Here is a 12,348-nt window from a genome sequence, read left to right on the forward strand (position 1 = left end):
CGTGATTGTGTTTCTGTCTATTATTTTATAAAATCAGTAAATAGTGAGAAAGAATCTAAGTGGATAATCCCAGCTATCCTCTTCATTAACAAAACAATGTTTCCCTAACACCTTAATGAAAAAGTCTTTGAATTCTGTAGACATATCAGGTCCAAGACAATCACAAAGAACATTTCAGTGGATTTCAACAGACCGGCTAATGCACAATCAGCTTTTGGTTACATGTGGGAACGGGAGACAGGGAGAAATGAAATGTACGGATTATCCAGAAAAAAAAAAGAAAAGAAAAACATTGTAACTTCTAAACTTAAGGGAACAAGAAACAAAACCGAGTTGTTTGAATTTCAGTTTCTGTCTCCTTTGCCTTTTTTCTCTAGTGGAGGTGCTGCTCACGGGCAGTGAAATGACCTTGAGGAAGGAGGCAAAGGAAGGAGGAAAGCAAAGGCCACGGTTAATCAGAAAAGAAGATAACCACATGCTGGAAGTTCAAAAGGCAGATATTTTTCAAAAAGCAAAACAAAATATTTGGTTCATAGAGAGAATACTTTGAATATGCATAGAATATGTTTATACTTGTAATAATGAATGAGTTATTAGAGAATCCTCTGTAGAAAGAAATAATGGGGAAGGGACCACTGTTTCCAAATAATATTTGATTTTTTCAAGTCTAGGACAGGAAAAGAATTTGGCCACTCTTTTGAAGTGTGTTGTAATGAGATCTGATTTGTAAGTTTAATACAACTTTGAGTATTAATGGTGGTGGGTAATATGAAAAAAGCAAAAAGCAAACCAGGAAATTTGACTACATCGTGCTCATGCAAAGAAACATCATTGTAAAATGCCAAATGATTAATGTGACTTCTTTTACTGATCACATTCAGGGGTAATTTAGAAACATTTACATTTTTATCTTGAATTATCTTCTCTCACTTATTTTAAAAGGTGATCATTTTAAATTTGTCTTCTTAATAGGAGAGAAAAGAAAAGGAGTGCAAAAATCCCAACTAGGAAAAAAATTTCTAAATCTTAATTTTTCAAATATTCAGATTTACTAAAAAAATAACTAAATGAAAGCCAGAGATAAGCAAGTATCCTCAGAATATTTAGATTTTGAAGATAGGAGAGAAGGAACTGACTTCCATTTGTCATAAAATATCAAAAATTTAAAACTAAATTTCTTTCAATCTTATAAAATCAGTTTTCAAGCAAGGGCTATTTTTATAGATCTTAAGAAGATTGAAAATTTAGTCTTCACAGTCAGGAAAGGCTTAAGTAGGCCCTATAGAACTCAATCATAAGATCAAAATTTCAACCTTCGTGTAACTTTGAATAAAAAATGAAACAAAATCTACCTGAAGTAGATTTGACAATCACGCTCATTCTTCTCCTTACTGAATCAAAAGTCAAAGTCTCCAATAATTCATACCTGAAGGGGAAAAAAAATGAGTATTAGCCCTGCTTATCATTTAATTATGTAATGGTTTAACACGAAACCAAAAATATTTAGTTCAATTCAAACAGTTAAGTGCCTGTACTAGGAATATTCAGTCGTATTCAACTTTTTGTGACTCCAAAGACTGTGTCCTTGGGTGGTTTTTAAGATACTATAGTACTTCTCCAGGGTGCCCTTATTTTAGAGACAAAGAGATGAAGCAAACAGGTATTAAATGACAGTGTCTGGGCCTAGGTTTGAACTCCGATCTTCCTGACTTCAGGTCCAGTGCTCTATTCATTGAGCCACCTAGATGCCCTTGTGCTTTTTTTTTGTATATTTCCCCCCCCGCGCTCTTTCCCCCCCCCACCCCCCGGCCCAAATGGAGCCTATATTCTACCTACAACATGTACACAAATAATTAAAGACATTTGAGAAGAAAGTTATCATTGAACAACTGGGGCAAGGAACTTAGGATCGCACTGGCTAAGGGTACTAAAGGGATATCACCACCGAGAGGAGGAGACAAGGAGGGAGTGTGCACCATGCATGGGGGACGGCTGGGGAAGTATACAAAAGATCGGCATGGTGTGTTGATCTCAGGGAAAGGTCAGGAGTCCCATTTGGCTGGAACAGAGAGAGTAAGAAAAGGAGTAACATGAAATGAGACCCGAAAGTTAATGTGAGGTCAGACTGTAGAGAGCCTTGGTTACAAAGTGAAGTCGTCTGCATTAAGTGCATTAAGCATTACTCTGTATTGTATTAAGATCAAGTATAGCGGTGGCTAGGTGGCACAGTGAATAGAGCACCGGCCCTGGAGTCAGGAGGACCTGGGTTCAGATCCGGTCTCAGACACTTAACACAAAAATTAGCCGTGTGACCTTGGGCAAGTCACTTAACTCCAATTGCCCTCCAAAAAGCAAAAAAAAAAAAAAAAAAAGGTCAAGTATAGAATCTGTTCTAACAGGTAATGGTTTGCATCTTTTTTTTAATGGCACTAAAGTGTTTTGGTTTTTTTTACTCAGCATGACATGTCACTTTAACTCCCTCTCACACTTGTGATGATATGATATGATATGAAATCATAGGTTAATCAAAAGTTGGGAGCTTGGGTAGGAATTTGAGAAGAATCACTTCTCTGCTTAAACATAAAACTTTTTTCCAATAGATGTGTTACTCAAAATTTCGGTTTTAAAGGTCCCTGTATACATACATATCTCTTCAGTTCAGTATTTGTGTTATGAGACATGGGCAATTATTCACCCACCATCCCATATACCAGTTCTTTTGGTTTGTTTGTCCACCACGGGACAAGATTTACAAAGGAGTATTTGTAATTTACCCTAATCTCTGAAAACTAGGTGAAGTTCTGATTGCATATCTCCAAATCCTGCTTCTGGCAGCTATGAGCTAAGTGACTAGAAGCAAGCCATTTAAACTCGCAGTTGCCTCAGGCAGCTCTCTAAAATGTTATATATAGTTGCCAACATCCATCAATAGAGGGAGTTTTTCCACAGGTAGTTTCCCTACATTGATGAAATTGGAAATACAGAAGACACCAAACCATATTTCTTCATTAAAAAGTTGTATTTTAAAAATTGTGGGAGCATTTTTAAATGCCTACGTCAACGTAAAACCAGAATCTCTAATCACAGTGTTAAAGAAATTATATCACTATTTTCTTTCTTTAGAGAATAGAGTATCTATCATTAGCTTAACCGTTTTTCAGTACAGCTGGTTTTCCTCATAATCCTATGGGTTTTATTTTATACATTTTAAAACATTATTCTGAATAATCTATAGGCTTCACCAGACTTCCAAAGGAGTCCCAAAAAGGTTAAGAACCTCTTTAGAATTAAAAGGGTTTTTTACAAGTCATCTAGTCCAACCCACAATGACTGGCCCAAGATCCCACCTTAGCTCATGGAGCTCAGATTCTACCTCAGTCCTTTGTCTCTAAATCTAGTGTCTTCTTTCCCGTGTGCAACACTGTTCTCCATCCATAGTTCTCTCTCTCCTATGTGCTCAAATTGAATGAAACTGTTCAAATGGTTCAATGAAACCTTAGAGAACTTTTTTGTAGGTATTGGTGGTGGTGAGTTTGGGGGAAGAGAGGAGGTATGGGTGGAAATTAGGACAGGAAAGGATTCCAACCATTCCTAAAACATAAATCTGACCATCCCATGCCCAGCTGCAAAGTTTTCAATGGCAATTCTAACACTTTAAAATACAAATTCCTTAGCTTGGCATTTCAGGCTCTTCATAATCTGACTCTTACACACCTTTCTACTCTGATTTTCATGATTTCCTTTCAAACTGCTTGCCATGTAACGGTTACGTCCAGACGACGCACAGATGGTCCCCTATGTCTGGACTGCACTTTCTCCTTACCTCTGCCCTTTGGAATCCCTGACTTGCTTCCTACACAAAGCCTTTACTGATTTCTCCAGTTGTTAATCCTCTTTTCTCTCCTGAAATTATTTTAGACTGCTTTGTATTGAATTATCTATGCATATGCTGCCCCCCCCCAAGAATGTCAATTCCTTGAGGGCAAGGTCCTTGTACCCTTCCCTATCTATGACAATGCCTTACATGAAGTAGTTCTTTAATAACTGCTGGCTGAACTGAAGTTCAATAATTGCTATCAGACTCATAAAAAAAATGTTTTCAACCCCTTTATTCATCTTCTACACTTGAATGGATACTCACCTCTCAATATCATTGTCTCTATTTAACAGCTCCATGTAATTGTCTTTCAGCCTTAGGTAAGTGAAACCAAGCCTATAAATAAGAGAAATTCAGGAATTATAGACCTTCAGAATTTTTAAGAAGAGAAAATGAATTCTGCTTTTCTCTAGGGAGAATTAAGAAACCCCTGAGGAGGTTTGATTTCCAAATGGAAAGAATTTTGAAAAAACTTGAGGTTATAACCTGCATAATAATGTTTAAATATATGAAACCACTCCTTGTTCCTTCCCCATCAGCATATCCCCAAATTCACCAGCATTACACAAAATCTTTAGTAATACTCTTACCGCTTTATCTCCTGTGGTAAAGATGATGCGGCTGATAAGGCATAAGTCATTTTGGATTGATTAGCTCTTTTTATTGCAATTCTTTCTTCCTTGTCCTTGAATTCTTTTTGAATAGAATGTCAGATCTGGTAGAGAACTTAGCGATCATTGAGTCCAACCTCAAGTCATAAGAGGCTCATGTCACAAGACTGGCTAACAGCAGAGTCAGGAGGACTCAACCCGGCTCCAAGTACCACGTTTGTTCCTCTCTTTTAGATTGTTGGACTGGTGTCCTTTCTTTGTTCATTTTATTTAGTTGTTTACATCATATCTAAGTCCTTGTGACTCCATTTGGGGTTTTCTTGGCAAAGGTACTGGGATTGTTTGCATTTCCTTCTCCAGCTCATTTTACAGATGATGAAACTGAAGAAATGGGATAAAGTGACTTGCTTAGGTTCACACAGCTAGTGTCTGAGCCTGGGGGTTTGAATACAGATGTTCTTCACTCCAGGCCCAGTGCTCTATCCACTGAACCTCCTTTCCTTGGACTGGAACTAGTTTGCATGGCTGAAATATATTTAGTTTCCCATCTGGGAATCCATTTCCTAAGCAAAAAAAGCCTTGCTTTGAGCACATTAATTTACTTTACATTTGAATTTCTAGTATTTTTAATAAATCCCAACAAGTGATCCAATTTGCATACATAATATTTCACTCAGGCAGCGAAAGTGGCCCAGTGGATAGAGTACCAAGTGTGGAGTCAGGAAAACTTATCTCTGTGAGTTCAAATCTGGCCTCAAACACCTACTATCTGTGTGACCCTGGGCAAGTCACTTAACCCTGTTTACCTCAGTTCCTCATTTGTAAAAAAATTTTTAAAAATGAGCTGGAGAAGAAAACCAAGAAAATCCCAAAATGGAGTCACAAAGAGTTAGACACGTTTCACTTTAGACCAAAGAAAATTCTTTCTAGTTCCATCAGTAATACAAAATGGTATTATGAAATAAGAAGACATAAACTTATCCTTTTCAGTTCTTCTGTCATTAGGGTCAATATATAGATATGGGAGGGGGGAGTAACATTTTTTAGCATATCACATGTTACTGTCTGAGAAAATCTAAGGACTCATATCTACGTGCCTCTTCTAGTCTGAAATATATGCTAAATGCTAGAGTGATAGTCAGTCTTCTATAAAGTCCTAATGTGATACCTTATCAGGACAGGACTCTGGGTTCTTTTGAATGCTAAGCTGTACTGTAGGGCTACAGTCCGGGAGGGCTACAAGTATGGGACACAGGACAGACAGTGTATCTGCTGAATGAGGAACAAGAAGTATCACACTTTGGACACAATTACCAACAAAGACTGTCTACGAAGCTGTGAGGGGTTGTGAGTGTCCACGATGGAAGTACCAAGGGCGTCTGCCAAGTATGCCTTCATAACAACTGCCCAGGAGGAATCTGGAAATGACCGCATAGTATACAGACTGCATGAAGGCCATGTGATGTAGGGGAACCAACGGTGGAAAGGAAATCAAGAAACCTGAATTCTAGCTGTGAATCAAATCAAGGGAGGTCTTTTTCTTTCTCTCAGCCTAAGCTCCCTCAGGTGCAAAATGAATGTTAAATTTTAAAGTCTCCCATATCCCTCCCAGCTTGAAAACCCTATACTTATCCTTTGCCTTCCTTGAAGGAGTCGTGTGGGAAACATGTACCTGGTCTGCAGAGTGACAAAGGTCATGAGTCCTTGAAGAGTAATTTAAGATTCTTATTAGATGTTGAAGGTAATTTTCTCCATTGGAACCCATTTCCAAAATCATAATGGATGTCCATGAAAGAACATTTTCTTACACACAATAATTTAGGAATACACTCAAGGTTGGGGTCTCAAGTGGAATCCTGGGATCTTAAAGTTGGATAGAATCTTTGAGGTCATCTAATGTAACATTTTACCAACGCAGGAATCCCTTCCACAAAATCCTTACACTTTCAAATCCAAAAATGATGCCAACTGTACTTACTTCTGAATGCCTTCAACTAATGCAACTTCATCTGGTGATGACGAAATATATATGCAAGATCTTGATGAATCGGGTGATTTTTTGGCTCCATCTACAAGGACATCATCCTTCACCTGAACTGTGTGGCAAAGACAGAGAGCCCGAAAAAACAGCTCTTCTCTCTCCTATCAAAACACAAGAGAGACAATAAAATACAATACAAATCTACAGACAGCTTTCAGATCAAAAGAAGGTAACCCAAAACAACAAAGGACAAGGAGAACACCAAAACTCATGTTAGTTTTCAACAGCTATGAGGTGGAATTTAATTACGCTCGTTTTTTTCTTCTTAGATACCTCAACAATAACTTGAATGGAGATGAACAGATTCTAGAACTTTGGGTACAGAAAACTAAATATAATGTTAGACTTGATCGCCATTTTGGTTTTGCTAAACTCTTTCTTTTTTTTATTCCTTGTTATGAAGGATGGCTCTCTGGGATGGAGAAGAGACAGATGACAGATTGTGAAATGAAAGTTATATAAAGACAAAAAAAACCCCTAGAACTTCAGTGAAATATGAGTTTGTTTATCTCTGATTTTTCAAAAAATGAAAATGCCTATCCTTAATAACGCTTGGATATAAACAGGAGAGTAACTAGAAAGAATAAAGATGAATTAAGACAATCTTTCTCAAGCATCTCTAAGGAATGCCAGCATACAGCTGTTAACCTATAAAATTTACAAAAGCAGTGGAGTCTGGCAAGAACGCTGCCCACCCTGCAGGTCAGCATTACAAGTGAAGCAGTGTGGAAATGGCGTTCTTCCACTAACAACGACAGGATCATAGATTTAAGGGCTGGAAAGGACCTCAGGAGAAACTGAGGCTCAGAGTTCCACTGACTTGTTGAAGGTCATAAAGGCAGTAACAGGGGCAGGGTTTTAACCTAAGTCCTCTATCTTCAAAGGCATTATTCTTTATCATACTGTACTAAATCAACTTGTTCAGTCAGACAGCTAGCATTTATAAAAGCACCTACTATGGGGTGGGGAGACAAAGAAAGGCAATAAAGGTCTGCTCTCAAGACCACTACGTTATAGGAAATGACAAGCAGACTGACTTCAGAAAAACCTGGACAGACTTCTATGAACTGATGCTGAGCGAAGTGAGCAGAACCAGGAGAACACTGCACACAGCTACAGGCAGTGTGCAAAGACTGACTTTGATAGACTTGGCTCTTCTCAGCAATGCAAGGACGATGGAAAATCCACATCCAGAGAAAACTATGGAGTCTGAATGCAGAGTGACATAGACTATTTGCTCTCTTTTTGTTTTGCTTTTTCTTTCTCTTGGTTCCTCCCATTTGTTCTAATTTTTCTATCCAACAAGACTAATGTGAGAATATAGTTACTAGGGATGCACACGTAGAGATTATCAGATTGCACACCATCTTAGGGAGGGAGGAGGGGAAAAGGGAGGGGCAGAAAATTTAAAACTTATGGAAGTGAATGTTGAAAACTAAAACTAAATAAATTAACTTAAAAAAAAAAAGCTCCCAGACTATTAACGGGAGAGACAACATGAAACTGTGTACAAACAAGACAGAGACGTGCTGAATAGGGCGTGGTCTTAGAGGGAAGGCAGCAAGATGAAGCAAGTCCAGAACAGCCAGAAGATAAGATCTAGCTGAGACTTAGACAGGAGATGGAGATAAAGGACACTCAATGAAAATGCTTAGGGGTAGGAGGCAGGTCTTGTCTGAGGAACAACAAAGAGGCCAATACTACTGGATCACAGAATACACAGAGGGGATGAAGGGGTAAGCAGACTGCAAAGGACCCAGCAATGCCACTCCCAAAGAGATCATACAAGTGGGAAAAGGTCCCGTATGTACAAACATATTTGTAGCAGCTCTTTTTGTGATGGCAAAGAATTGGAAATCAAGGGGATCCCCATCAACGGGGGAATGGTTAAACAAGCTGTGGTACATGAATGTAATGGAATTCTATTGTGCTATAAGAAATGAGGAGCAGACGGACTTCAGAGAAACCTAGAAAGACTTCTATAACCTGATGCTGAGCGAGGAGAGCAGAACCAGGAGAACACTGTATACAATCATAGACACACTGTATCTGTGATGACTGACTTTGATAGACTGGGCTCCTCTCAGCAATGCAAAGCTATAACACTACTCCAAAGGATTCATGGTGGAAAAGGCTTTCCACATCCAGAGAAAGAACTACCGAGTCTGGATGCAGATGGAAGCAAACCACTTGCTCTCTCTCATTTTTGTTGTGTTTCGTTCCTTCTTTCTCGTTCATTCCATTGGTTAAAATCCTTTACAACTTGACTAATGTTTAATGTGAAGGTATTTGTAGAACCTATATTGGACTGCATGTGGCCATGGGGTGGAGGGGGGAAGAGAGAGAATGGGAGAAAATTTGGAACTCAAAATCTTGTGGAACTGAATGTTGTAAACTCAAAGTAAATTAATAAAAGATTTTTTTTTTAAAAAGAAGACTGCAAAGGCAGAAAGGGGCCAGGTTATCATGAGCTCTAAAAGCCAAACAAAGGATTTTATTTCATCCTGGAATCAACAGGGAGCCACTGGAGTTGAATATGGGTGTGACAGGATCAGACCTGGGCTTTGGGAAGGTCAGACAGCTTAGAGAGAATGGATTAGAGCAGAGAGAACTGAGCTGGGGAGACCCCCCTATGAGGTGGCAAGTGCCCACACCAGGATGAGGTCAGTGTCAGAGGAGAAAAGGAGGGTTCTGTGAGAGCTCTCACAAATATGGGAACGAGATTAGACTGCTGAGTGGATACGGGGACAGATGGTTAAAGTGTCCAGGACAACGTCTGGGCTGCAAACCTGGGTTCTGGAAGGATGGTGATGCCCTCAACACTAATGGGTAAGTAAGGAAGAGGGGAGGGTTTTAGCAGAAAAATATCAAGGTCTGTTTTGGACATGTTGAGGTTAAGATGTCTGAGGCCTATCCAGTCTGAGGAGCTGATAGGTAATCAGAGATCTAAGAATGGAGGTCAGGAGAGGGTAGGATCTGGACAAACACCTCTGAGAATCATCTGCATAGAGTGGATAAATGCAACCATGAGGTCACCAAGTAAAACAGGATGGCGGCAGGAGACACCCCGCTAACACTCCCATTAGTGGGCACGGTACAGATGATAAAGATCCAGGAAAGAAGACAGAGAAGGGGGCCAGAGAGAGGTACAGGTTCTAAGATGTGCCTGCCTTCAAATGGATGCTAGGATATGTCAAAGTATCATGAGGCTCTGGCACACTATCTCTACATTCAGGTCAAAATCATCTCACGCTTTATACCTCTCCAATCTTTGAATTTTTGCAGCAGAATTGCAGCTTCCAAATAGTGAAATGTGGAGAACAGGAGTATTTTCTGACATTGAATCATGTCCCTGTTACTAATGAGAGGAAAGCACAAACAGACCAGCTAAAACAAAGTTAGCATCATAGGATCTCTGGCCTCTTTCAAGACGCAGATCCCTTCTGTGGGAGGTGTTTCCTGACCCTCCCACCCCCAGGTGCTACTGCTTTCCCTCCTGAGGTTACTTTCCATCTCATACCCTGCATATAACTTGCATAGGCCTATTTATAGACATGGTCTCTCTTCCATTAGAACAAATTCCAGGAGAGCCATGACTGTGTTTGCTTTTTCCTGCAACTCACAACTCAGTACAGTGCTTGGCATATACTAAGAACTTAAAAAAAATACTCTGTTGATTGACTAACTTCAATGTACTTAGTATGAGTTGGCTCAAAATACAAAGTCAGCAGTCTTTGTAATAAGGTTCTTTGGGAGATTTTTTTAATTCTACCAAAGACCATGGAAAGTATATAATCTTCCTCCTGCGTGTTACTGGGATGTGGAAGAATTATGCATCAACAACTATTTTCCTCTCAATATAGCCTTTTGTTCTCTCCTCTCCATTTTTAAAGAGCTTCATTTACCTTACGACATCCAGGAGCTTAACCCTCATTTCTATAATTCCAGGTGCTCATCTTTGCTGACAGTCAATCAAAAGAGAGGGAAGCAGTCACCCCAAATCAAATCATGCACAGAACCTCCTTCTACTTATTCTGTGCACAGCCATTGTGAAATTTTGGCTATTTAGTTTTAAGTAAAATATTTTGAATTACCGGTGTATCTGAGAATTTTAGGCAATAAATTCCCATGATGGATTTTCCCCTCTCATTCAGCATAGAAGATAAAAGCTGAGGCATAGCTAACACTAAGGCAGGGGATTTTTGCAAAGAGCAGCCCACTTCCAGGGGCTGGTCCTCTCTATTCAACACTTAGACTTCACTGAGAAAGATTCCATCTTACCAGTATAACACTAACCCTCAATTCTTCCAATAAGGAAAGCCTTTTTGTTTGTTTTTCCCCCCTTCAAATTGCAACATACCTTTCCACTCACTCCAGGAGAAGAGTCAATCATGTCAATGCCTCCAGAATCAGGGAGGATTTGCCCATTGCAGATGACGTGAGGTACATAGACATTGCCTTCAATGCAACATTCTATGAATTCCATGTTGTTTTCTGTCAATGTTCCTGTCTTATCTGTGAAGATATATTCTACCTGTGGAATACATTAAATATACTAATCAAGAATTAGAATTAAATTTAACCACTAACAGTAAGTACACTTATTTTTTCTCTTAAAACAAATATGTTCTTGTAACAGTGGGTTTCCAAAATTTCCTCCCAAAGCAGTGACCTACTGTCTTTATTCTAAACTTTCCAGAAAATAAACTTTTTTTTAACTTAAAGTCCATTAATCGGCATTTCCCTAGAAAGAGGAAAAAAAATAAGAAAAAATGTTTTTATCTTCCTAAAATTGGTAAATAATGGAAGCTGCTATCTTGTAGCCTGAGCAAAAACCAAGCTTGTCCCAAAGTCTCCTTTCTACTTCTTCTTCTGCCAGACTAATGAAAAAGGAGACAAAAGAGTTTTGTTACATAAAGATAGGCTAAAAAGATCACAATGCTTCATTCTGGATGGAGAGAAGCTGACTGAAATTTATAAAAAATGGAGGCATTAGGCAGGCCCTGGATGGCAGAGTAGCAGGAAACTGTCAGGCCCAGCTTGCCCACAAAAACCACATCTAGAGACTGAATCACACTGAATCCGGATGGGGGAATTCAAGAAAAAGTAACAGTGAGTCATTTCTCTAGCCCATGTCGGCACTGGGATAGAGAGAGGTCTGTAAACATTAGGGATGGAGTCGGGTTAGGAGCATGCCTCACAAAGCATGCCAGCACCTAGCTAGAGCCTATGCAATGGGAAAAGAGAAGGCCCCCAAACTATGGTGGGGCCCTGGTGAAGGGAACAGGTACCAACTGGATGGAGAGATAATCACATCTTTCAATAACTTCCAACTAAAACAGAGCATTTCCTTCAATTATGCATTTAAAGCCCCCTTACCTAAAGCTTTTAAAAGTTCAGTTCAGAAAAAGTAAAATAAAAAATACCTACTAGTTAGCAAGTTTAATCATCTTGTGATTCCAGAAGTTACAAAAATGTAACAACAATTTTTCAAAAACTAAAAAGATCACAGATTCAAAATAAGAAGTAACAGAATAACTCTTTAAAGGCTTACAAAGCACTTTATTTTCCACAACCTAGCAAGGGAGGTAATGCAAGTACTATTATGTCAAGTGAGGAAACTAAGAGATTAAGTGGCTTAATCAGTATTTATTAAGCACCTACTATGTGCTAGGCAGTATGTTAAGCACCCCGGCATGAGTAAATTTCTGGGACACAATTAAATCCTGGTTCTCTTGACTCCAAGTCCAGCACTCTTTCTTCATCTCTCAAGGTTGCCAATGAGGCAAACTTAAGTTGTTTTGGGAAATGCCCCTAAC

At 39.1% G+C, this 12,348-nt stretch overlaps 1 protein-coding gene across 1 annotated transcript in view; it reads right to left on the reverse strand.

The window, feature by feature from the left end:
* Window positions 1–12,348, reverse strand: part of ATP11A (ATPase phospholipid transporting 11A) — a 222,955-nt gene that overhangs the window by 45,948 nt on the left and 164,659 nt on the right. The window contains 4 exon segments of the mRNA XM_069094096.1: window positions 1,353–1,426; window positions 4,142–4,213; window positions 6,467–6,630; window positions 10,890–11,059. Coding sequence (XP_068950197.1) covers window positions 1,353–1,426; window positions 4,142–4,213; window positions 6,467–6,630; window positions 10,890–11,059 — 480 coding nt within the window.

The sequence above is a fragment of the Petaurus breviceps genome, unplaced genomic scaffold (assembly GCF_028583685.1).
Source record: "Petaurus breviceps papuanus isolate PSGF00001 unplaced genomic scaffold, PetGlider_PUasm1.0 214, whole genome shotgun sequence".
Classification (NCBI taxonomy): domain Eukaryota; kingdom Metazoa; phylum Chordata; class Mammalia; order Diprotodontia; family Petauridae; genus Petaurus; species Petaurus breviceps.